The sequence below is a fragment of the Anas acuta genome, chromosome 2 (genome assembly GCF_963932015.1).
Source record: "Anas acuta chromosome 2, bAnaAcu1.1, whole genome shotgun sequence".
NCBI lineage: Eukaryota > Metazoa > Chordata > Aves > Anseriformes > Anatidae > Anas > Anas acuta.
Window position 1 is genome coordinate 133,247,559 of NC_088980.1, and position 24,527 is coordinate 133,272,085.

The 24,527-nt window shown below is 40.8% G+C and overlaps 1 protein-coding gene across 2 annotated transcripts in view; it reads right to left on the reverse strand.

Annotated features, from left to right (window-relative positions):
* The window catches only part of RUNX1T1 (RUNX1 partner transcriptional co-repressor 1), a 114,525-nt gene extending 91,301 nt beyond the window's left edge, over window positions 1-23,224 (reverse strand). The window contains exons 1-2 of one of the 2 annotated variants that reach the window (XM_068672246.1): window positions 22,746-23,224; window positions 3,256-3,428 (exon numbers count right to left, since the gene is read on the reverse strand). In XM_068672246.1, coding sequence (XP_068528347.1) covers window positions 3,256-3,343 — 88 coding nt within the window. In that variant the 5' untranslated portion in view covers window positions 3,344-3,428; window positions 22,746-23,224. The remainder of the gene's footprint in view (window positions 1-3,255; window positions 3,429-22,745) is intronic. The other variant, XM_068672247.1, reaches the window with a different exon arrangement.
* Window positions 23,225-24,527: the final 1,303 nt, after the last annotated feature.

A 24,527-nucleotide genomic window follows, 5' to 3' on the forward strand; every position in this document is an offset into this window, starting at 1 on the left:
ACTCTGCAAACTCAGAAATTCACTTTGAAAAGGGAACTGCAGCTGAAGTGCTTTGTCTCAGTTTACTAATAAATACATCCTATTATGAGTGTCTGCAGTCTGTTCATCTCAAAGATTGTATTTATTTTAATGTGAAAAATACAAATGTCATACACAAGCTCATATACTCTGCTTTTAACATAGCTGTTCTAAAACTCAGTTATTCTCTGTAAATTTCCTCCCTTCCCCATCCGCCAGCATTTTATATAGATTATAGGTTATTTTCTTTGTACTTCAGAAGCTGGATTCCTGCCCAGTATGTTCTTACTGGCTCAGAGAGTTTGCTGAAGGAAACGGCCACCACTCTGAACTGTTCCAAATCAACCTGACCTACTGAGAAAAACACATTATTTGCAAGACAGCAATAAGCAGGGCCCTGGTTCTCTTTGCAGAGTCACTCGCACTCCCTCCCTCACCTCAAGCCCAGCAGACTTAGAATTTCACTTTCTTACGATGTGTGAAGTAACCCATGTGCGCCATGGAGTCTCTTCTTGTCATCCGAGTTTTGTTTTTCATTAAGATCTCTCACACTCCAATCAAGAGTAATGCCAGCCAGCCACAGGTGTGCGCCACATGAACAGACAAAAATCTGATTGTGAGCTGGGTAATGACAATCCTGTGTCTATAATGCACTCGTCCCCAAGAACCCTTTTACATCTGTTCTATGTTAGAAGGGGGGAGGGGTTATTACTTTAGTTGTACTCCTTAAGATGTGTAAGTAAGCAAAAAATTGGCATAAACATAAATTAAAAATAACATTAAAAAAAAAGAGAAAGAGAAAAAAGGAAACCAAGGAAAGAAGACATTGCAATAGCAAAACATGGGTGAGTATGCATGAAAGGAAACACAGAAGCATAGGTAGCCTACTGCTTCAAGGAAGCAATAGGTTCAACCACCTTTTATCTTGCTTTTTATTCCATTCTGGTTTCAAATAGTAAGTCAAAAGTTCTTGGGCACAACAAAGTCCATATTAAATGAAGATGACTTCAGGCATTTCTGTGAGAACAGTTATTCAGCTCTGACCTACCTGTTTTTAATGAAACCTAAATCCTTCACCATGTCATTTGAAATGGAGTTGTCTGCCAACCCATCCATGGAAGTGGGCTGAAAGTTGCTATAATATATAGGGCAAAGCTGTCTGGGGTAACAGAACAGAAGCTTTTCATTGGATTTCAAAAGATATATATAAGAGTGTTGGGCACATCTCTCGAGTCACTCATCCAAATTTCAGCAAGGAACTTCTTGGCCATTTAAGACTAAAATTCTTGAATGTGTGACAAACACATACATCCAGATTTAGGTACCTTACTCAGCCACCTCATTCCAAATAAATCTCAAAATGGGAATGCCCAAAGGTCTAACAATTACTTACCACACATTGCCATTTCTTTTATAGAATAGCTACAAAGTAGTTTTGGATCATCTTTATCACCAAGGTGAAAATTATACAATATTGTTAACTCTGTAAGTTGTGCTACAAAGAGGATGTGCTTATTTTGGTATAAAGCTATGCTGTGATAGGACTGCACAGGGAGGGGAATTGTTTAATATACGATAACTTTTAAATGATAAAGATGTGCCTGCATCCAGGTGATACAGGCAACCTGACCTGTTCCACGGTTAACAGGACAGGTGACATGCTGTTCACTCCCATTTATGAATATTTCAGTAGTACAACGCAAGATCGTTTGGGCTTTATAATGATGAAGTGAGTTTCAGTCATATTCATTTCCTCTTTCTAATAAAAATGATCAGTATTAGAAAACATGCCTTTCTCCTAAGTTGTAGGAAATTTCCATTATCTTGCACATGCTCTGACAGCAATAAACCACAATAAACGTCCCATTAGTATGCCAGCACTGCATGCTTCAGGCATGAAATATTTACTTTTACATTTATTTATATTTGAATCCTTCATGAAGATCTACACTACAAACGAAACTAACCAACAACTACCCATATGGGGTACACTTGCACTTTGAAAAATAGACTCTAGATAGAAGCAAGGAGGAGAATCAGTCAGAAGCTATACACTGTCAAATCAGCAAAATAGAAATGCAACAAGAACCTCTGCAAAGAATACTCATTCTTTTTCACACTCCACGTATAGCAAGATCGCAGAGATGGACTGACTTGTTTTAAAATAAGCTAGGAACTTATAGAATGAAAATTTATTTTTAAAAGGAATTATTATTTTTTATTATTATTATTTTTAAATACATCCACAAAGGTGCGCAGTGCCTCAGCTCCAGAGTCGTGCCTTGCAGCCATGGGCACAGCCTCCTGCCAGCACCCCGAGCTGTGCTCCATCTCCTTGCAGTACTGCACCCACACAATACCGTGGGACCCCAAGCAGGGTGGAGAGAGGAGAGACTTACAGTCAGGCTTGAGTTCCCTTTAAAACAAACCGGAGCAGAGTCTAGAGAACTCACACTTCTTGATCAATTTATTTTGATATCATACTCTATCAAAATTGTGTCAGAGGCAAACTGGGCCAACACTGAAAAAGAAAGTATCAAGAGTGTTGGAAAGCACTGAAGATCAGTTTGGTAGTTTCTTGCTATCTAGACACACCATTTTAGGAGAAAAAATGTAGTTCCAGTAAAGACAGGAATGACAGTCGTAAGTTAAGGAGAAGTTTTGTTCTGCCATAACAGACTTACTTTTCAACTATGGTAAAAATCTTTGCACATAAGAAACTGATGTATTAATCCTCAATATCATCTCAACTAAATTTATCACAGATTCCCAATGCAATGAGTTTACTAGAGGCCTTCTCTGAATAACAAACACAACCATTTTGCCAAAATGATTAAAACTGTCCCTTAACCTGGTTGCAAATACTGTTCCTAATCACAGTGCAGTAAAATGAACTTTATGCTTTTTACAGCCCAGCCAAGTAATATTTATATGCCAGATGAAAAGCACCTATGGTATCAAAAATACAATAAACATGGTTAAAATTTTTACATATGTGTATTTACAAGATAAGGAAGATTTTAGGAAAGTCATCACTGAGAAATTATATTGTTATTGCTGTGCTCTTTCAGTGATATTAAACTGACGACAACATTTTGATTGATTTAGACAGACTCTTTGGAGGTTAAAGGCAAAGATTTCTGTTTAAATTACAGTTTACAAGGCAAGGCACAGTCATTAAAAATAACTTCTAACAGGTATGCATATTACAAAATTAAATATTATTCTGTTCCTTACCTTGACAAAATTCAAAGTTCCCTTTTTTCCGGCAGTCACCTATCACTAAACTCAGTGCTCTCCAAGTGTTTCTTTTGACAGATATCATTCTCCACCAATCGCTCTGCTAATTTCCTCTTTCCTTTTCTGACTGGGACAGATATTATGTTCACCAACCCAGAGATCAATCTTTTCTATTGACAACAACAAATGAAAAAAAGAAAAAGAAAAAGAAAAAAAAGCACATATCACAGCCAGTTTGAAGTACCACACCCCTTCATTTGCATGATAATAGCAGTCTTTTAAATAAAAAGGGAAGACAGAAACGCTATCATTCTAAATCAATTACTCACATTTTCTTAGTTAATATAAGGCAGTACTTTAACACTGTATTAATCCTTCGACAAAGGCTGTTTCATAAGTTGCCCATTTAAAATAGCTGACATATAAAGGGCAACAGAGTAAGGGCAGCCTGTATTCTACCATGAAAACACCTATTAACTAATTCTGTAAAAATGATTGGTTTTAAACACATTCATATGATATAAAATATTATATACTTTACCTGTTTCAACAGAAGCTCTAGAGAATCATTTATTAAATGAACATGATTACTAAAAATAGAGACCTTGCAATTGCACAACTCTATACTCATTTGTAAGTCATAACAGCAAACATATTTTAACAAAGACAGATCAAAAAGGTATCAATATATTTACAAATCACCCTCCCACTTTTGTAAAAGCAATTTCTCTCCCACTTCAACACCTACAAAACCTGTTTATTTGGGTTACACAAATACTTCATCATTAGCATGAGTCTATATTACAGTGCTGTCAGCTTTTCCAAGACATTAATATGCTTTTCAGGGATTCATAATTATGTCAAGGCAGAAAGGTTTTCAGAGCCAGGCACACACAGTTATGTACATGCTTCAATCTGCATCCACTATTCAGGTATTTCAGGACATGAAGTTAAGCATGCACAAGGATCTGGCCGCAGCTGCATGCATCTAACCGAGAATCCAGCCCAGGCTGCCTCCTGGACTAGATCATGCTGCAAAAAATGTATCGCCTGAGGGCATTTTCAAAAGACCGTATTTATACTGATGCTAGAAATCACAATCCTTCCCACAAAAAAAGGACCCTCCTCTAACCAAAACAAACCTTCCCAAGCTAAAATTAAGGTTAGAGAACAAAGGAGTTCACCACAAAGTCCTGTTTTCTTTAGCGTGGTCATTCTCGGACTTTTCTCTGCAGTCTGGCCAGAGCCAAATTTCTATTGATTTCAGTGAAACCAAGAGGCGTGCAGGGACTGCAGGACTGTACCCAGCATTTGGCAACTGTTAAACTTTCAACATGACACAATCACCTTTGGCATTTGGGAAATAATCTCCAAAACATAATGAGGACTCCCCGACTTGGCTGCAATAACTATAACTTTTTTTTTTTTTTTTTTAATTCTGTAATTGTCACCATGTACATATGCAAGCATTAAAACCTGCCCTAAAATTGTGCCTTACCATGAATTCTGTATTTTCCAAATCTTCAGACTTTTGCATAACACATTACATTTCCATAAATGCATACAACGTTCCCCAAATTGCTGTTATTGTTTAATTTGATTTTTATGGCCATAAACTCATGCCACTAGCAAAACTGAAAAATACCTCACTGACCAAGTGGCCCTATTAATTTCACTGAGATCATTTAAACATTAGGCTTTCTACTGAGTGACGATAGCACAATCTGGTTGAAATATGGATTTACAGTGGAACATTAAATTAACATAATATTTTGGATTCAGAATTACACACAGCAGCCATCTGTAAAGATGTATTCATGTTTTGTTAACCTTTGCTAATTTGGCCACCAGAAATAATTGTGATCAAATATGTTAAATTATGTAACATATAACAATTCACTATTTGTGTCTACTGAATAGCATACTCCTCTTCATGGCTGGTAAAAGATTTTTAAATCTCTTACTGTACAAAAATAAGTTCTTACTCAAAAAAAAAAAAAATAGACGTACCCATCTGTGGTCCACTTTACAATGGAGACATCACTTTTAAGTTACTAATCTTCCTTTGTTTCAGCCCCAGATTCATTTTCTCTATATGCCACATATTTCCAAAGTGATGGATGCATTCTGCCATACCCATTCGACAGTAATCTGCTCTTTTAAATGCATTTTTGCCTCCTGATTTGTAAACTGTTGTTGTTGCTGGAATGTACATGCAAAATCATCTAAAGTCTGAACTTCACTGAAAGTAGAATGCCTCAAACAATTTGTAGTCTTACAAGAGTGTTATAAAAAAGGATCAACATGTTGTATTACCATGGAAATTTTGAAAAACATACTTTCCCAAACAAATATTACTTTTTCTCAATGGTATGAAGTAATGAAAACCACATGTGTAAATCTGCGATCCGTGCAGTAGTTCAAGCTGCAGCTAATAGAAAATACAGAGAGTGAACTCTGCCATATAAAGGATTCTTGTTACAGAAATATAATGTGAAAACCAGATGCAGACAGAAAACCTTAATCACAGATGGGAATGTAATCACTGGCATACAGAATACTTTTTTGATCAATCTCAACCATATGAGAAATGTATTTATTTTCTAAGGAATGCAATAACTCGAGAGAGTCTTCTATTTGAATTCAGTTAACCTCATATTCACAGTGCTTTTATCTTATGTATGGAGAGAAGGGGGGACATAACCTGAGCCAAGATTTTAAGAAGAGCCATTGGCCCTGGCAAATCATTCTTGTATCAGCTTATCTTTCGAGGAATTAATAGGATGTAAAGACTACAAATATCAGAATCAGCCCCAAAAGAAATCAACCATTATTGTGCTTCTGCCAGAAATCCCTTCATCACCTAAGCACTTCTCTGGTTAAATTTTTTCCTTTAATATGGTGGTTCTTCAGAAATACAATGCTAAAAGCATACCAATGCAGTCATGTTCTGCAAATCAGAAGCGGGGTTCTGTAAGAAATAAAGTCCCTACTCCTTTATAAAACCTAAAAAGTCATCAGTTCAAAACTTTCAGTTTACTCCAGGCCTTCTTCTAACTACTGCAAGTCAATAGTGAATGTCTTCCACCCATATGGTTCATGGGTGTCAGTGGCAAAAAAGGACCACAGCACACTCCAGCAATGTATTTACATCAGATAGCTGAAACACAGCTTGCATTCTAGAAAGCAAGGTAGACCAAGATAACTCCTGCCCATTTACATTGCTGGTAACCATTTTGTTCAGCTTTTAGAGATGGAAATACTATAGTAGTAGCAACCTTGTAATGTCAAATATAGAAACTGCCATTAAAATCTGAAAATGGAGTTCAGGGTGCAGGTTACTGATACTCTACCAGCAGGACCTACGCTGCTGCATAGACTCAGCATCTTCAAGATACTGCAATCCTATGGCTCCTCAACCACCTAGATAAATTTTACATTTGGTGATTGAACTGGACTCTCACATTAAACTATATCTATATCTATCTATCTATATATATAAAGCTAATGCTCGGAAATAAAACTGAAGAAAAAAAAAGTACTCAGATTATGGGACTCCAGGCTCTCGGGGAGCAGCAGTGGTTGGTCACCTCCTGATGATCTCTGACCCTCCTGGATGTCCACCCAAGAACACCGCAGCTGTTCATACAGTGCTGGCTGAACTGTCACAGGTCACAGCTGAGCTTACTGAGACAAGATGGTATGAATTTGTTTTAATCATAACTAATGCAACAGCTAACTAGCATAAAGCGCACTGACTTGGTAGCTCTTCTGTGGGCAGGGAGACAAAAGCCTTAGACAGGCTCATGCTAAGCAGACTTTCCTCTCTCTTGGAGCCTTTAACACCATTGCCCCATTTTAGATACTGGCAGTATGAGGAGAAACTCTCCTAAGTACTCTGTCACAAGGCTCTCAGCAATGGCTCATCACAGGCGTTCATTGGACTAATTGTGCCAAAATTCCTGTAAATGTGTTTTCTCAATTGAATACCTATATTCTAGCAGTGATTTGAAGTGAACTACTTGCTGCACACTTTTTTCCTCCTGTGTTAACAACTAGTGAATCAGCTGATGAAAACTCATTGATTCTACAACTGCAACAGAAGTTTAGATTGTTTTAAATCATCCCGTCTACTCTGCCATTTACCTTTCAATTTCTGAGACAACAACATCTATAGATAGGGCAGAATTCAACAATTATCTCTAAAGTAATATGGATTGGGTATGCTTGTCTTACTTCTAAACAAGCATGCCTAGATTAATAACAAACTTGGGCCAATATATATATTTTAATATGCATGTTTTTCCAATAGCATAATCAGCATCTGTGTAGAGTGTTAAAAATGAAGCCAAATCTTTCAGCAGTAAAACACAGACATGTTTCTTTGTCCATGTGACAAAACATAGAGATCCTGCAAACTCTTTGCTTCATGTCATGTGTGAATATGTGTGTGCCTGTGTCTTTTTTTTTTTTTCTCATCTAATTTCATCTGTGAGAGACTGTCCCTAGAGGACAAGACAAGAGAGAACCAATTATATCCAGAGGTTGGTTTCTCCAAAATGAAGGCATCTGTTCCATGCCAACGACTTCCACATGGAAGAAAAACAGAACTTTGAAGGCATCTGTGTTCATGGTTGACAGTTGCAGATCTTAGGGTCTACTGTAATTGCCCAGCTGCAAACATGATTTGGTTGCTGCTGTTGTCAGCTGATCTCCTTGCTCAGAAGAAAAGGGAGCCTTAACCCTTAGAAAATAGCTGGATAAAAATCAGATATTTTTACAGGAACTCTGATACCTTTTCCCATCTGAAGGGGGTATTTTTCCTGGCACAATGGATTTGATAGAACAAAATTGCACGTCATTTTTAATAAACACTTTACAAAATATTCTGCTTTAAAATGATATTCTTTATATAAGGTACAAGTTCAAGCACAATGTGCTCATTATTTGTTCATATTTCAGGCTGATATTTTGTAAGAGTGATTCAGAAACCAGTATGATTCACCAGCCACATAATCCTGCAGCCCACCTTTTATTTAGGCAAGTAGTCTCAGTAAAACCAAGAGTATACCTGAGCAGAATCTCTGTTTTCCTCCCAAATGCATATGGTAGACAAATAACTAGTATGATATTTATTACTCAACTCACGTCACTTCCAACGTGAGTGGATACATTCCAGAAGACACTTACAGAAATATTACTGGTAGCTCAAACCTGGCTTACAGCATCAGGTGCAATACTTGCAGTGAGACACTCAGCTATGTTGCGTGTCTTCACTGCTAAAATCAAGTAAGAATTAGAGAAGCAGCTCATCTGAAGTAGCGGGACCCTGACTAATTTTCCAAAGCACAGCTCTGAAGCCATTCTGGGACCAAGAATACTGACGGTGCAGTTGCAACAAAACCCACTAAAACTCAAGTGGCCTAAGCAGAGAACGCATTTACATTCCCCATCCTCCACTCACCAGAAAAAGCAGGTGAACACTTCTAGAAATATTTCATGCCCCCAGTGAGTTTTTGTAGTTTTGTTGTGTAGGACCTCTATGTCAGCAACCCAAAAGAAAAAGAAGACACTACATGTTAAGGAAATATCTTCTCTCTCTCTCTCTCTTTTTTTTTTTTTTTTTTTTTTTTTTTTTTACAGGATTCTTTGTGATTTGGCTGGATTTCACCTGCAGCCCCACACATACTCTGAAGTCACAGTTCTCAGGCTTTCTAGCCATATAGCCACACAACTGAGGAAGGACAGCAGGGATTCCTATTCAGTTTCCCTTGCCTGGCACATACCTCAAATTATTATGAATGCATGAGGTAGCGAACCTGGGGGGACACAGTAGGCCTGACACTTCCTGACCACTTCTAAATTGCCTCCAGGAAGGGCAAGAGTTGGGAGCAAGGACAATTAACACAGCCACCTGCTTCCTGTGACCTCCTGGAGAGCAGGCATGGCCACTGATGACTTGCTCTGGCAATGTCACTGAGGTCCTGCCCATCCTTCTCTTCCCAGAGAAGCTATGAGATAATAAAAACAATAGTGGCTAATAATAGCTGTATAGGAGAATGGGAAATTTAGGTTGGGACTTTATAAAAAAAAAAAAAAAATAGCACCAAAACATCCCCAAGATTTTCATGGGAAGAGGATGGGTCCAATACATCTCAAACCTGTAAGGGAAGTTGTACCTTGACTCACTCTTAAAACTAAAACTACTGTAGCTGTTATTTACTGTATCTGTACACTTCTCTGGAAATTTCTGGAGCAGACAACTGCCTTGAACACAGCTTTACAGCTCTTGGGATACCTAAACTGAGAAAACCTGCCCCATGGACTCAACAGGAACCTCTGAAAATATGATTACAGGAGGAATGGACTTATTCTCTCCTTTAAATGGAATTCTTCATCAGGGAAGCCTGTCATTTATAATGTAAAGAGAATGACTCACTTTATATTCTGACCTGAGCTAGCCCACTTGTTCTTATATAAGCTAACATCATCAGGGCAGTATCTGTATCTAGTCCCTAAAATCAGTCCAGCAGAGTATTGTTAAGATCACAAAGATGAGATGGGAACACAGAAAGCCTGAAGTTCCAAATCCACAGGCTTGTGTTCAGACAAAAGGCACACCATCTTCAAGGAGAAATGGATGTGTGAATACCATTGAAAAACTGCGTGCCAATACTTTCAATTCAAGGCTCACAAGCCCTGCTAACCCATGGAGTTACATTAATTTATCATGCCACACAAGAAATGCATGTAACTTTCAGAAACCAAGCTATCTATTCACTTCAGTACGATGTTTTCCTTGCTCATCTTCAATATGCTTTAATACAGGTTGTAGCATGCTTTTCCAGCATTAAGTGGTTTGCCAACAAGCTTTAAAAATAATAAATAGCACAGCCATGAAACAGCTTTTGCTTAATGGTTCTTAGAACTCAGTGACTTCACTCACTAAAACCTTTTTCTATAACGTTACCCTTAAATACTTTCCTCAATGTCACCATTAAAATAAAATAAAAAAAAATCATCCTGGCACTACAATCCACTGGTAGCACACCCGCAGGTACCATTATCCCTAAACTTGTTGGCAGCTTTCTCTGGCACCACTATGCTTTAATGGCCCTGGCAGCAAACCCCACCTGGATGTCACTGAAAGCACTCCTTTGGAGCACTCTTCCCAAATATCCTTTGCAGTAGTATCATTTTGTCTCCTTTGTTGCATCCTAATCATCTCTTTTTCTGGCAATAGCCCTCACACTCTCTCACTGTCCAAGCCTGAGCTGGGCTATCACAGTGCTCTTCTTGAACTTGTCTAACAGGTGTGATTAAATGGTGGGATAAATATTCACAGAGGATTTGAGGATGGTATCTTTGCTGCTCAGGTTTGGATATCCACTTGCCTCCCAGCTTTAAAATTAACTGTATTCCATCCTAATAACACAATGGGAACAAAATAATTGGGAAGCAAACAAAACTCTATCTAATCTCATGCTTCATAACAGAGACTGTTAAACCTTGGGACTACTAAATGCCACAAACACATTTACTCAACAAGCCATCTGATTTGTCATGACAGCACAAGACCAGCATATCCTGATACTGCCATTATGAAAGCACAAGAAAAAAAAAAAGCATAAAATGCATTCTGGAAAATAAACAATAATGGAAAAAAGTGGGTGAGTTTTGGGGGTTGGATTGTTTCCTTTTTTGCCCAAACTAGTTAAAATGACACCAAAGCCACAAACCCAAAGGGACACCTGTGTGGTCAGATCAGAAATGCAAAAATGAAGCCTGTAGGTTCCCAAATAAAATGAATCACAAGAGAAAATGACTAGTAGTAATGACTGCTATTTATGTAAATTACATATTAACATCCAACAAGGCAGACACACACAAGCCTCCTAGAGCAACAAAAGTAAGTACAGTCTTGTGCAATTTGTAGAGGTCACGCAGCCACCTCCCCAGATGCTTGCCAAAATTCCTGTTTTTTACTCACTGGCTCAACATGGTTTTCATAAATTATATATATTTTATTATATGTCATTGCCTGCCACTGTTTGCAGATTAATTCCACTCCACTAGGTGGAGTCTTATATCTTTCCAGACAACAACCTAATTTCTGAGAGAACCTATTATCTATGAACTTTGAATATTACTTTATATAAGCACCACAGTCTACCTGTCTTGACTAACAGGGAGGTGGAAATTACTAAAACGCCTGTTTAAAGAAATCTTGAAATACCACATGAAGATCACATGTTGGCATGCTGCAATATGGGACTGTTCAGGAATACTATTACTGTACAGTTCTGTATGACACAGTTGTGTGTGGTGTTGTTTTTTTTTTAATCATGACGAAATTCAATCAAGAATACAGAGTAAAAAAATATCACTTGAATAAGTCACCATATCTCACACATGCCCAACAACTATAGAAAAACAAAACTAATTTGCCAGACTTCTTTTAAATTCTCTGTGTGTATTCATAAATATTTTGAATATCTAGGATGCCCTCTCTTTCCAGGCATCCCAAAACACATTACGAAAAATGAAAGCTAGTATGAAAGGATTTCTTTCTATAGTCACGTTTCCATTCACAACCACTGGAGTTAAATATGGCAACTATTCAATAGAAACAGCAAAACTGCATGCAGAATTTTTGGCAAAGAATGAGAACAGAGCACTTTCATGAATGTGCTGAGAAAAATTATATAAGAAAATTTAGACACAGACACTATATCAAGCTATAATCTCTGTTAGACTCCACCCCAACCCCTGTGAAAAGAACCACAAAACCCTATGACCAAAGCAAGAAGCACCTTGGCTTAACAACTCATCAGGCAGGCAGCATCCCCACTAAAACACACTGACAGAGCATTTGTTTGGTAATATTTGCTAGCAGAAAGCTCCGTGCAGGCACTTAGCACTAACACGGGGTTCCTCAAGGGTCTCACATCCTCGGGTCAGGCCCTGCAGGGCCTGCTTAGCGTGGGTTCTGCTGTTGGCAGATATCACAAGCTATTTAAGGCTACAGACATTTTGCCCTGATCGGCCATGTTTTTTTGTAATATTTACTTCTCGTACATATGTCTATAACTATGTATACGTCCCACAGAAGGTGAGGTTTAACAGGGTTAGCTTTGTTGGGGAAAAGGAGGTTTGGAGGAAAGGAAACAACTTTCATGTTTAGAAGATTTGAATCTAGTGACTGTCATAGGATGTAAACACTCTTCTGGGAGGGAGGCTTTTCGTTATGTTTCAGGAGTGCATAGAGTTTTGGAGAAAATCTGTATAAATAATCATCCCTCTGTCATTCAGCATAAATTTATGCACATGTGTGTGCACATAGTTATGTTTGGGAATACAAACTATCAAGTAGACATGCCACAGACTTCTAGCCAACCTTCCACAAGCACTGATCTCACACAAAATCCATTCTATATTTAAATGTAAAGTTTATTGAATTTTAATTATTTTTGATCTGTAGACTGCTTTGAGGAAAATGCTCCAAGGTCAATAGCTTACAAATCCAATTGTAAAACCAAACAGAAGCATCAGCAAGGCCCTTTCCCACACGGACACCTGCCAAAGAGCTGAGTTCTCGACTTCTAGATTAGAATTAAACACTAAAGCCCATTCTAATATTAAAACCAGGTAATTCTCTATGTAGCATTAAATATGAAATAAAGAAATAAAGAAAAAAAGAAAAAAGCTCTTGGTTTATTCTGCACGTTTATTCATGTTATGTGCATATGGCTCTATAGATGTAACAGTGAATTATCACTTATTCATTAAGATCTTTATCTATAAAATTAACAAGCCACCCCCCTTTTCATTAGATCTGGGTGATGATGTTTTTTGTTTGTTTGCTTGTTTTAAAAAGTACTGATATTATTTTCTCTGAAGATGCCTGTGACAGAAAATTTGTTTTACCAATGTAAGGCTTTCCAGGTTAATGAAACTCACTTGGATTAGCAGCTCAACAGCAGCAAATGTTTTTGTAAACATGTATTCAATCTAACTTAATCATTTTATTTTATTGTGGAAAAAGTTACTCCAAAAAAAAAAAAATCAGAGTGTTCTTGATAAGACTAAAGTTAGATTTACACATATAACAAGAATTAAATAGGCCAAAGAATGCTCTGTAATGCTCTGAACATCCTTTACTTTCAACAATGTACTCAAGGGTAGGTGACACTGTATTGCTACACTGAGGAAGCAGTCACTTGTCGTTTTAAGATACAATTGTAGATTATTAATAAAATTATTTTAAATATACGAGTTAAATCCTTTTACCAATATACTGACATTCAGCTATCCGGTGCCATTTTTATAGTCCAAATAGATATGGTCCTAATTGCATAATGCCATTTTATCTGCTGAAGATAAAAGTGCCGATAAACAAAAACGCACATTAGGCAGGAGATTTTTCAGAATAGATTTTTTTTTTTTTTTTTTTTTTTTTTAAATAACCCACTTGCATTAACAAAAGATTGCAATGGCTTCCAAATTATAGGGTGTTATTTTTAGTGGAAGTAGTTCAATATTCATATTGGAGCAGATGTAGCAGTTTAACAAAACAGCTCTTCAAATCCTGCACAAATTGAAAACAGGAAAACTGATTGCATTTTCTCTTATCACTTTCCTTTTCTGAATTGACACTTTTGGCCTTCTGAAAATTTACACATGGCTTTCATCTCAACAGCACCTGCTGATCAAACAGAAACCTAACATTTTCATGAAAATGGTATAAAGGACCAGTTTTCTTTTTACCATCTTAAAGGGCATCAGCAGTCCACTTGATGGCAACAATTGTTGAGTAGATGGCACACTCAGAATACATTTTATATTTTCATTACACTTACTCTTAAAAATGAGTTAAATCACCAGTGGCTCTTTCATATTAGCTCTTTGTCTGCTTTAAATTAATTTCAATCTCTACCTCTGCCTAACCCTGATGGGTTTCATTCCACAGTCTGCTAGATTTTAAAGAACATCTGAAAGACTTCAAAATAATAAAGGATGTTCTATGTTCTGCAACCACTGGGTCTTCTTTATATATGTGTTTATATCATATAGGTTAACGTATACCATTATGTATACACACTAACATATTGCATAAATACTTTGCTTTTTACAATGCTTATATTGAGGTAAACATACATATTTACCATTCCTCAATATTCTCACTGTATTGAATCCCCTGACCACCGTCAATACAGCATATTGAGGACAGAGAAAACCAAAGTGAATATATGTATTTTAAAGTTGTTCTTTGTTTGCTTGTACATCTTCAGAGTGGGACAAGGTCTAGCAGGTGCTTTGGAACTTGAGCATCAAGGCTGGGTTGAGATGCTGCCATTGGCAAATATGGCAAGCACACAAACAGTGCAATCAGCAGTCCTTGGACTCTTCTTGAAAAAGTTTAAGGTATAAACTCCTGTATATAAAATATGAAACATAAGTACCTTGTTATCCTGTCTGCTTCTGAGCCTGTAAACTCTGAAGTGCAGCAGCAGGTAACAAGGACCATCTTCCCTTGTACATAATTCTAGGTGTAATTAAAGATACTCCTGAAACCTGCTACGTGTCAGCTTCTTAACTGATAGAGCCCTAACCTCTCTGAAGTGCTCTGCTGCCATCCATTACCATTCTGCTTCAGTGATAAGGTATCCTGAAGGCAGAGATGACATACAGTAATATATGTGCCACTCCAGACAGTTGGTTTGTGAATTTCAGTGTTTCATCATGCTCACTGAGGCAATCACAAACCTGAAATGTCAATATGTTCAGTCAATGGAAGTAAAATAATGGGGCTCTATTGTCTTACCCTATCGATCTGCTGCTGTCAACAAGAATACATGCCCCCCTGGCTTTAAACAAATTTTAATTAGGCTTTTAGTTACTGGATCATATCTATATATCTATCTGCACAAACACTTGACAAAGTGCAACAGCAATATAAATATTTCAAATTTCTGAATATATTTTAAAGCTAATTGTTTGATGTTGCTTTAAGAAATAATTGCTGATAAAGCCATTTGCTAAAACAATATGCACGCACACGCTTAGCATGCAAGTTGTTTTAATGGTTGGCGAGAAATGAAAAATCATGCACCAAAGTCCAAAGGAAAAAAGGAAGAAAAAAAAAACACATTTTCATTGTCTGCCATATTTTGAAAGTTGAGGAGTCCCTGCTGAAGCAACCCAGATATTTACACCGTGATTACACACACAAGCATGACAGCAAGCTCCTGTCAGCATTCTCCCTCTGAGGAAAGCCACGCTTGCAGTAAAACAAACAAACAAACAAACACACCAAACCCGGCAGTGTAATTTCATGCCGGAGGGACACCACGGTTCATCTTGACCCCAGCTGCCACCACCAGCCGTCTAACAGCACTTGGGGCCAGAGCTGGGGCTAGGGTCTCCCCATCTGATAAAACACCCATGCAAGCCTCTTTCCCCCTCTGTCTACTGTTTGTAAAGCCATGCCTGTCACCAAGCTTTGGTTCCCCAGGCACGGCCTCCCTCCCTTCTCCTTGGTCGTACCGGGGGCTGTGAAGCCAGGGGAGTCCTGTGGAGGTGGCCCCGGGTGGATATTACCATCCTGTGGCAGGGGAGGATGGAGGGAAGGATGGGAGCAGCAGCATGGCCCAGGCTTTGTGCCCATGTTAAGTGCCCATGCAGCTTATCGGTGGCGGAGGGGCAGCTCGCTGTGGCCTGGTGTTCCTGTGAGGCAGGGGAGAGCGGGCCGGCAGTGTTTATCAGGAAGAGTGCATTATCAGCGCGGCCCAGGTGAAGGCATGGTGGGTGTCAGGGAGCAGGAGCCATGCGCCAGCCCCAGGGGGCATAGCTCAGCAGCCCCTGGCCTGAGTGGAGGTGAGAGGGTGGTGGTGCTCTGGATGCAACATCTATTCTTTTTTCGCCCTTGTTTTGGGCAGCCACCAGCCCACCTCCACTCCTAAAACTCTCCAGGACAAGGGCCTTGCCAGACCCCCTGGGACATGCAGCATGGGGGCTCCCCACCTGAAGGCACCTTGATCCCCAACAAAACAACGATCCCATGATGTCCTTCAGCCTACGTCCCAGGTGGCAGAAGATAGGTGCACCCAGCCAGGAGTGCTGCCCAACCCCATTTTGGCCAAGTAGCCACCACAAGCCTGGCAGTAGAGCCCCAACAGCAGCCCCAGCTGGCTGCAGGTCACCGTCATCCACCCAAGGATGAATGATAAGCCAGAGCAGGTCCTACAGCCAGCAGCTGAGATATTGAGAAAACATAAGTGTGTGATTTATGTTGACTGGATTCATCATAACTCTGTGTTATCATGAGATAATGAGAAGGGAGAAACAGACTGGCCTGCCAAACAAGGGCACAGCCCACCAGTAGAGTCACTGTACAAAAACAGTGTTAGTTGCTAAACTAACTCTGCACTTTCGGGTTTTAAGTTTTAAACGTTCACCCCTAGGAATCGACATTTATTAGTTGAGGGAATGCATATCCCTTACACGTCTGTGGAAAAGCAACGTGAAGGCTGCAGTGAGGACAATGACAGCACACTAGAGTGAAACAAGCATTGTTCAGTGCAGAACTCCTTCCAAAAATCACTCAGCCAAGATAGCAGTTTTTCCACAAGAAAAGAAATAAAGGGAATTTGACACATAATACAAAGTGAAAACCAGAACCTAGGTGGGGGAAGGGCGTGTGTGTGAAAATCATGTCACTGCAATGAATGTCAGATAAAAAGGGGTCTGTCACAAATCCTCCACTAATCCAATAATGCGAAAACCTCTTGGTATCACTGAGACATTGCACAAGGTAATTTTTTTTATTCTTCATAAGGCACTCTATATGTTTAGCCTTAGAAAGACAGCAATTTGGTAAATTTTCATATCATAAGACCAGGAATTTGATTTTCCTTTAAAGGTAAACTGGTTTTTATATTTAAAATTTACTATGAGCATTCCTCAGCCAGTATTTTTACCCTTAAGAAGGGACGCTTTTTGCTCAACTTCCTCCAGTTGTCAGTTGTGTGACAACCATATTTAGAGGTAATCAGACAGGTCATATTACAAAAGTTAGTCAACTCATGTGAAACCTTAGCCCTTACACTTAATGGTATGTACGATGGATTTCCAAAGAAAAGTGACTTAAATTAATTCAACCTGCAAAGTACCACAGAGCTTTCCCTATGCATGTGTTCTTTCAAAATATTGTATACAAATGAGAGATTGCTCTTTTTATTCTAAAGACGTTAAGGATTTTTTTCCTTGAGATATATATACACATATATGCCATGAACTAATTTAGGATCCATCAAATTCTCATCTTCCTGAACCACAATGTGTCTTCTGTGTTGGCCATCCCACCAGACAATTTTACTACTGGAGTCACAATTCTCTAAAGAAAAACTAATCCAGGATCCTTTCTAATGTAAACAGTTTGCTGCGAAAACACACATTTAAAAATAAAGCAATGTGTGGTAATAAAATAAATACAATCAGACTACAAATGTGTAACAGAAGTGGCGTTCCATAAGCACAGCTGTCTCAAAGTCCAAGCTGCAGGCTAGAAATCTTAATTTCAACTGACTCTCTCTTAATAATGGGTTACCTTCCTATAAAGCGTAAAGTCCATCTGCCCCAGGCAGATAAGTTTTGAAGCATTAAAATAGATAAAAATCTAACATTTTCTTTCTTGCATTGAATATGTGAATTCTAGTGTGCTATAATGTGAGAATTCCAACATATGACCATTATGGCATAATATCTCATAGCTCAGCTTGTCATTACTTCACTTGTAATTCTTATGTTAATTATGTTCATAATTACTATAAACAGATGTGGTAGAAATTCATGTGACCTTTTACTGCAGAATGCATTTCTCACTCTTTCCACTTTGTTTTAGCAATATAATATTAAATGAGAGGAAAGTATTTCTGACACACTCGGCGTGCATGTGTGTACATATTTAACATGAAACCATTTCTACCCCATATATTTCAGCCAAAGGACCACCTATGTGCCAGTACATTGACATGAAAATGACGGTAACTGAGAAGTCGACCCTGAAACATACCCCTAAAACACTGGGCTTAAAGTGAACCTTTTTGGCTAAACCTAGCTAAAGCCACAATTGAAGCCTAGGACATAAATGGAGCACTGCATTTTTATTCAGCACCTTTGTTAATGCAGCAGTATCCTGCTTTACAACTACAAGTACATGACAGCCATACAGCAATTTATTTTACTCACAGCCCAACCATCACCGTCTGTACACAAAACACATTTACAATAAAATCACTATGGATTTCATTAAGAGAAAGCCTACTCGAATTTCATTTCTTTGGACCTAATCTATAATTAGTGTGGACAGACAGGTGCAAACCCTTCTCCTCTACAGATGGCTACTGGAAATGGTGCAAAATAGCTCCTTCTGTTTAAACAACACACAGATAACCTGCTCTGCTCTTATCACTTACAATTACCTCCATTATACTGAACTAATGTTTACTTTAATAAAATGTCCACTGTTCTCTAAACGTTATTTGGAAACTTTCATATCAATGGCAGGGAAAAAAAAAAAAAAAGGAAGATGGAAGTCAATGTCTTTCAGATGAAAATATTTTGAAGAAAAAAAAATAAAAAGCCTTGTGAAAGGGCAGGATATTTTGACTTTGATTTTTACATCTGCTGATCATTTTTCTTTACCCATGAAACCACAGAATATACTACTTCCTGATGTATTTATGCTACCATTTATTAAGCTAATCAAGTTTACAGTAAACAAGAACAAAATAACTGCAATTTTAAAGCAGTTCTATGAAGAAGTAACATTTATGTGGAAAAACAAGTCCCTTTACATTAAAAGTTCCGCATTTAACTCTTTTAGATCTTTCATGTGAAAGAAGGTGAAGGAAATGAAATCTGGAAGCCAATGTTTTAAGAATTTACACTTCCAGTCCTTACGCTAAAGTCAGCATCAGTATAAACTTATATAAGTATTCTAGGTTGCTATTAAAGGCTATATGAAAAACAGCAGGCTGCTAAGTACATGGCTCAAAGTTTTTAAATATATTCTGATTTAAAATAATTTCTTTATGCAGTTCTTCAGACAAACCATGAGAAATAACCTCTTCACAACACCAAGTTCACGTTTTATTTCAGCTGATAATGCTTCTTGATCTCTGCATGACAACTTAAGTTTCTGCAGAACAAAGAACATGATCTCTCCCCCAGTCTAACAAATCTGAAGCTCCTGCAATAGCAACATACTAATATCCTTATTCAATTAGCTAAAGATTTAACAGTAATGGACTGTGGCAAGTGGATTTGAAAGATGAAAATGACAATTGCAAGCCCTTTCTCCCATCACCCCCAATGCAAATACTGCAGATGCTTATTTCATCCAAAGTGTCTGGCAATGAGGGGTTTGCAGGCTGCACGGTACCTCAATGAAGTGAGCTTCGCATTCAATGCCTGTCGTCTGAAGTTCGTTTCAGAGAAGTGAGAAACAGGATTTGACAGGGAAGAATGTCCTGAACTGACTAGCCACTGGCCAGCACTCCAGGTGGAGCTATTTTTCTCCCCTTTATTCTATAAACAATACTTCTAGCATAAAACTCCATGTGCGCGCAGGCATACATAGTGTTAAGCATATACAGATGAGACGCCGTGTGATGTTTTACTGGTCCATTATTTAGGCAAGAAACGAGTTAACGTTAAGGTGGTCAGAAATGGTAGAAGGCAATGTTTTACTTGAAAAGATTTTGGAAACTATTTAAAAGCTCAAAGCCTTTGAAGAAAAACAACTCGTGCAGCAGTTGCCAGGAAGCAGTGACCTAACACTGCTGTCTGCATTCCATTACAAACAGAATGGTTCTTGTCTCCTCCAGCCCGCTCCCACCGTCCTGCGACGCGGGGCCGATGTCTCGCCGCTATCTCCCCTACGCCTGGCCTGGCTTCAGCTCGCCGGAGCATCTACAGGCTTACGGGTGGGGTGGGTTTTTGGTGGGGCGGGTTTTTGGTGGGGCTTGAGGTTTTTCTTCACGCTGGTGCGTGATTTGAGACTTCCGTGACAGAAAGGAAAAGTGATGCAGGAATTGAAAGTAGCAGCAATTACACTGCGAGTTCAGATATGATATAACTGACCTGCAAAAAGTTGTCAGTTATCAAATACACCACAGCCTCCTAACTGAAAACCTTGACAGCGAGCCTGTGGTGTATCTCGCAGCTAATGAAGCCTTTGCCAACTTTGTGTTTTCACAGACTGCACGGTTATGAATAAGCCATATTCAGATCCTTTTCCTAGTATTTTTGTCTATTGAAGGGGAGCCCCAGAAACACCTACCGCTAAAACCAGACCGTGTAAACAAGATACACTAACTTTCTTAGCATTCGGCTGAGCTGAAGGAAATTCCCTGATCATATTGGATTTCCTAAGGAAATCAGCCCAGAATAAACTGAATGAGGTTTTCAGACTTCCCATGGAAAGGTCAAGCATCAGCTTTAACAACCATTAGAAACCAGTTTCAATCCGCTGAGTTACCCAGATTCACTGAAACTGTTATCAAAAGAGCAGAGCAGAAAACCTGGACAATAGAATTCAAATCTAACAACGCCTTTCATGTCTTGCCTCAAACTACACTTAGCAAAGTTGCTTATTTAAACTTCCCATCGCATCTGTCAGGATGCAGAAACAGAGGAAATGTAAGGCTACAAGGGTATAATTAAATAAATTATATTCACCCTTAGCCCTACCATACTGTGTTTACAAATACAATAATTATGTTTCTAGCTACATGTCAAAAGAAAATATTTTCTGAGTCCTTCAAAAAACATGCAAGTATAACTCTAAGTAGAAAACAAGTCAAAACAGATTAGTAGACCAAAAACGGGGAGGGGAAAAAATAATAATAATAAAAATCCTGCTTTGGTCAGCAACTCAGACCACCATCAGGGGATAAATCAATTTGCAGCAGCTGTGGACAGCCATTTAAGTCTGGGGCCTGAACAGATTAATTAGGGGAAGCGATGTTAAAAGTTAAAGGGGTCAGAGTTACATTAAGCCCAGGAATATTTGCCGGAGCAAGCCCTCGGCTGTGCCCTCCCGAGCTTCCGAAGGGTCCCTTTGGGCAGCCGGGGGCCGGACGGGTGGCGCTGGCCGTGCTGGGGCGGCCGGCACGGCTCTCCCTGCGGCTTTAGGGTTGCGCAGCCACCTTCACCCCTTGCCGTGCCTGCCACCGAGGGCGACCTGCCTTCCTCTTTGCTCTGCGGGGGCCACCTCGGGGACAAGGCGTGCCGCACAGCCAGGGCGCACCGAAGCGCTTCCAGCCCTGCCGCGGCCGGCAGCGGCAAAGTTGAGCGGCTCTTTTTAGGACGGGTTTTGCTTTCTGAGGCTCTGCGGATCGCAGCCCGAGCAGAAGGGGCAGCCCCGGCCAGCTCCCCGCCAGCAGCGGGCTCCAAGGGACGCCGCCACCCGGGCGGGCAGCGCCTGCCGCGGCCCCGGGCACCGCCGGCTGCTGGAGCGGCCAAAGCCGGCGCCGAGCTCCCGGCCGGGGCAGCCCCGGCCCCTTCTCCCCCCCGTCCTGCTGCCTACTTTCAGTTTCTCTCTAACGCTCTGCAGGAGCAAAGGGCAGTGACAACCCAACCGCTTCTGCTTGCCTACAAGTCACACGCGGGTGCCCCGACTAAGGTCGCAAGTCCCTTCCCTCCGCTAGCCCCGGTGCGCCCAGCCTCCTAACTTTGGCAGTAACAAAAGGGATCCAAGTCGCCCAAAAGTCCCAGGCTCGTTTGCGTGGCCGGGAGGGTGGTTTTCATCCTTCAGCCCCCCTACCGATGTTGTTTTACCAACGTATGGAATCAGACCCTTCAGCTCAGACAGAGGAGATGCCACATTCACATTGCATTGCAGTTTTGGAAATGCAATCCCTAACGCTGCCCTGTCGTTTGGGGAAGCGAGATAACTTGCAAAAATCGCTGTGCAATTAAAGGCGGCGTGCACAGCCCGAAATATTTCTTGCAAAATAGCCTGAAGTGATGTTGCCAGTGCTACATAATCCCGTGATTAGAATGGAACAACAACAGCAAAACACCACCAGAAATATTTCAGGCACTCCGGTTCACATTGGCTAGCTCGGTCATCTGGCGACAGGGGAGGCAGGAAAAAAAAAATAAAAGGAAAAAAGACGAGTCCTAAATCGAGACAGAAACCCTACGCTGCGTGCTTCGGAGGGCTGTTTTCTTGCAGGAGGGGGTGCTTCGCTTCCTGGGCTTTTGAGAGATCCGGGGTGCGAGCTGGAGAGCGGGGGGACAGCGGGTGGGAAGCTGCATGCAGAGCTAGCCGTGCCCGGCCCGGCGGCAGCCCCGGCCCGCCCGGGTTAGTCACAGCCCCGAGCAGCCCTAGGGGCAAGGAGAAAGGGGAGGAAAAGTGGGGTTCGGGTGTCTCTCCCCCCCCCTCCGACCCCAACCCCGGCCCCGCGCCCCGTACTCACACTGCAGAGGACCGGAGATTCCCACCATTCGCCACGGGCTGCGAGCTGCAAATAAAAGTTCCCGTCCTGCTCGGGGGAGAGCCGGCAGCCCCGGCTGCTGGAGGGGCGAGGGGGTGGGAAAGGGGAGAGCAGCGCGGCGCGGCTTCCCTGCCCAGTCCAGATGATCCACGTCCACAAAAGTCAAAACGAGCTGAGGAGAAACTCCAGCTGCTCTTCCCCCCTCCTCTCTCTCTCTCTCTCTCGCTTTCTCTCTCTCTCTCTCTTTTTTTTTTTTTTTTTTTTAAAGGAGGATCAGCTCGAGAGAGAGCCTACTGGTTCCAAGGGAAAGCACGAGAACCAAAAAAATCAAGTCTCCAAGCCGCGATAGCGAACGCCCGGGTCCTTCTCCTCCTCCTCCTCCTCCTCCTCCTCCTCCGCAGCCAGCCGTGATGTGGAGCGCAGGGAGCGGCCGCTGTCAGTGGCGGGGGCTCTGCTTGGCCCCGGGCAGCCGACGCATAGCTCTGCCCCGGGCGGTGCCGAGCCGGTGCCGTGCCGAGCCGAGCCGAGCCGTGCCGTGCCGAGCCGCCCAAGGATGCTCCGCGCCCGGCTCCCCCGCTAGCAGGCACCTCGCGAGGCAGGCAGCATACTGCCGGCAGCCGGCCCGGCCCCGCTACCCAGGTGCAGGGGGGGAGGGCTTAAAGCAGTGGGAGGTGATAGAGGTAGGAGACATCTGTGTCGTGAGGAGGTTAGTGGGGGTCAAGTATATGTTAACAATAGGCGAGCGCGGTCCCTCTCGGGCAGCCTGCCTGCTCTTTCTTTCTCTCGCTCGCTTTTACCGGGTGGACATCTAACTTGCTCCCTAATGATGCCTCCCCGGCTTTAAGAGTCCAGACTGCCCTGCAGTAACCCAAGACAAACACTTTCTCTAGCCATCTGGAGAGCTCCTGGCTGCTCTGCCTGTGTCTCATCACTGTGTGAAGAGACAGCAGCGCTAGAAATCAAGCCACTCTCAGATCTACTCTCTAATCCCCTTCTGTTAGCTGATTTCCAGTCAGACTGTTTGCTTTCGCATTAGATAATAGCCTTAGAGAAAACAATTATCATTTTCTTTTTCCCTTTGTTTTTTGTTCTTTATAAAGTACAGTATCGAGGAAGGCCTTCCTCTCTCTCTCTCCCTCTCTCTCTCTCTTTTTAAAAGAAATTTATAGTCTTTCATGGCTTGCAGAACCCAGATGCAATTTCACACTTTCCTGGAAGGGGATTCTGGATTCTTCTAAACGCAGAAACGCGATCACAACTGCAGTGGAAATTAATTACTATCATCCACAATTAATAGAAGCTTGCTACCATTTGACTTTGTGTTTCATTACATAATCATTTCAGCAGGCATCCATATATTTTCCGATTCATCAGTTATTCCCTTCCATGTCTCTCAGAGAATATTATTGTCAGTGATGCAACCTACGGTGAACTGGTACTTGTGCTGTCACGCTGACACTGTATAAAGAAGGCATCTCCGTGGAAAAGCACATCAACTTCATATAGAGAGGAAAAAAAGTGTTTATTTATTTATTTATTTATTTTCAGGGTGAAGATAATTGATTGGATCTGTCAGAATGGCCCAGGCATTTAGCTTTTTTCTTTTTTTTTTTTTTCTTTTTTTTTTTTTTTTTCAAATGCCAAATGTTAGGTAAAAGCATTAGTGTATAATAAACTTCTCATCAGCCTGCATTGTTTATTGCTGTACGTACACCCATACGCACACACACACATATGCTATAGGTCTGATCTTGCAAATTTACA